The sequence below is a fragment of the Lissotriton vulgaris genome, chromosome 9, assembly GCF_964263255.1.
Source record: "Lissotriton vulgaris chromosome 9, aLisVul1.2, whole genome shotgun sequence".
Taxonomy (NCBI): Eukaryota; Metazoa; Chordata; class Amphibia; order Caudata; family Salamandridae; genus Lissotriton; species Lissotriton vulgaris.
The window spans coordinates 853,450,589-853,453,619 of NC_141697.1; the positions used below are offsets into that span (position 1 = coordinate 853,450,589).

The following is a 3,031-nucleotide window of genomic DNA, read 5'->3' on the forward strand; positions in this document are numbered from 1 at the left end:
TTTAGAATGCTATTACAGTGATCATAAAGCAATATGGGTTTGTATTTAACATGTTATAACACATTTTCTATTTCAGAGGATGTCTATTGAAGAAATCATGAACATTAATACCGATGACAACAAACCATATCAGAAACCCATACGAGTTAATGTCATCAACTGCTCTGGAAAAACTACTTACAAAAATGCAAAACAAGAACAGAAAATTCTATTTCATTTGGCTCTAGCAGATAAAACTGGAACCATGAAATGTACTTGTTATCAAGAAGATTTATACGAGCAAACTAAAAGTAACTGTGGACTACTGATATGCAACTTTATCATCAAAAACAAAACAATTTTAATTACTAAGCAAACTAAAGTAACAAAATTTCCCGCTATGAAAATAGAGGAGGGCCTGATCCAACAAGCAAAGAACATTTTGCATCCGCCTGCACCATCGGTTTCTCCCATTAAGGAAATAAAACGTGCAAGTCTAAAAAGTCTTATGACCGTTTCAGGGACAATAATTGCCGTAAGTATGAACGCAAACATGTCATCATGTCAACTAAAAAAAAACATTGGAAATGCAATAGGTCTCGCATTAGAAAAGTTGGAGTTATTGGTATTGTAAATGACATATCTTATTTATTTGTTGGTTTTTAAAATTGCAAGTCTAAAAAGTCTTATGACTGTTTCAGGGACAATATGTGCCGGAAGTATGAACGCAAACATGTCATCATGTCAACTAAAAAAATGCATAGTTGGCTTACACACACATTACACCTTTGGTAACTTCACTAACAAGCTCAAAACACATAGCATTATACACTCTTTCACACTATGTATAAAGTTCGAGTTTTGAAAACTATAATATGCCAGTGCTTTGCTGTATACTACAAATACAAGTACTCTCTACAAAGCCATTTTTAGAAATAAATAATGCAATCTTTTCGAAAAAATGTTCATTTGGGTCCTTAAATATGATACCTTATATTGCCATTCATACAACGCACTAGTACTATGTGTTTTTACAGTCACTATTTAATACAATGCTTACTTTTTGTGTAGGAAGAGGACGCAAAGACTGTCTTTATCAATGGGCAAGATACTCCACTGAAATCGATTACTTTAAAAGATGCAACAGATGACATAAAAGTGACACTGTGGAGAGAAGCATCACTATTTAAAATACATCTTGGAAATTATGTAACCCTCACTCACGTAACTGTCCATGAATTCAATGCACAGAAAATATTGAATACAACGCGCCATAGCAAAATGGAGGTAAGAACAACAAACCGAACATTTTTGGAATATCTCTTTCAGCCACTCTGGGCCTTTCACCCACTCTGGCCCTTTCACCCACTCTGGGCCTTGCACCCACTATGGCCCTTTCACCCACTCTGGGCCTTTCACCCACTCTGGCCCTTTCACCCACTCTGGCCCTTTCACCCACTCTGGCCCTTTCACCCACTCTGGCCCTTTCACCCACTCTGGCCCTTTCACCCACCCTTTCACCCACTCTGGGCCTTTCACCTACTCTGGCCCTTTCACCCACTCTGGGCCTTTCACCCACTCTGGGCCTTTCACCCACTCTGTCCCTTTCACCCACTCTGTCCCTTTCACCCACTCTGGGCCTTTCACCCACTCTGGGCCTTTCACCCACTCTGGGCCTTTCACCCACTCTGGGCCTTTCACCCACTCTGGGCCTTTCACCCACTCTGTCCCTTTCACCCACTCTGTCCCTTTCACCCACTCTGGGCCTTTCACCCACTCTGGGCCTTTCACCCACTCTGGGCCTTTCACCCACTCTGGCCCTTTCACCCACTCTGGCCCTTTCACCCACTCTGGCCCTTTCAACAACTCTGGGCCTCACCCACTCTGGGCCTATCACCCACTCTGAGCCTTTCACTCTGGGCCTTTCACCCACTCTGGCCCTTTCACCCACTCTGGCCCTTTCACCCACTCTGGCCCTTTCACCCATTTTTGCCCTTTCACCCACTCTGGCCCTTTCACCCACTCTGGTCCTTTCACCCACTCTGGCCCTTTCACCCACTCTGTCCCTTTCACCCACTCTGGGCCTTTCACCCACTCTGTCCCTTTCACCCACTCTGGGCCTTTCACCCACTCTGTCCCTTTCACCCACTCTGTCCCTTTCACCCACTCTGTGCCTTTCACCCACTCTGTCCCTTTCACCCACTCTGGCCCTTTCACCCACTCTAGCCCTTTCACCCACTCTGGCCCTTTCACCCACTCTGGCCCTTTCAACAACTCTGGGCCTTTCACCCACTCTGAGCCTTTCACCCACTCTGTCCATTTCACCCACTCTGTCCATTTCACCCACTCTGTCCCTTTCACCCACTCTGTCCCTTTCACCCACTCTGTCCCTTTCACCCACTCTGGGCCTTACACAAAACATAAAGTATAAAAATGTACTAACTAATTGTTGCATTTGTTTTCTCTCAACAGGTAACAGAGCCCCACCACAGGAAAAGATGGACATTCAAATTTATGGCGTCGAAAGCACCAAAGATGAAACTAGTATTATAACTATTAGGGTGACAAACACAGACGAATATCAATCAATGCCCATAGAAAATGAGATACTAATTAAATGGTTTATGTTAGATGATGAAGTTGACAACATCGGAGATGCGCTTGTACATTTTTTGCCGCAAACTTTTGAAGTGGTGTTTTGTAATGGGAAAATCATAAATATTGTTAAAGAAAAAGACGACGAAGACATATGTTCAGACTAAAATTCGCATGTTGACAGGCTATCATATTTTTGTACAAAGTTAAAAAATAAATATTTGTGTGTTTTACAAAAATAAAAAGGCGTGGAATACAAATTATAAACTTCTATGGTAATTTTTTCACTACAGAAGGGCAATTATAACTACTAATACACTCAATTAATACAACATAGTCACACCCACATACAACATTCAGCCAATCCATCTCACATAAAAAAAAAATGCAAAATACACACACTCTGTAGCTTGCACGCACTGCAGTAGTATGTATGAATGAGACTGTTGGTGTGCTA

At 42.2% G+C, this 3,031-nt stretch overlaps 1 protein-coding gene across 1 annotated transcript; it reads left to right on the top strand.

Annotated features, from left to right (window-relative positions):
* The first annotated feature begins 229 nt into the window (after positions 1-229).
* Positions 230-2,741, top strand: LOC147692362 (uncharacterized). Its single transcript, XM_086938583.1, has 3 exons — positions 230-514; positions 1,051-1,268; positions 2,456-2,741. Exons 1-3 carry the CDS (start codon positions 245-247, stop codon positions 2,739-2,741), a joined length of 774 nt encoding a protein of 257 aa, XP_086794709.1. The 5' UTR covers positions 230-244.
* Positions 2,742-3,031: the final 290 nt, after the last annotated feature.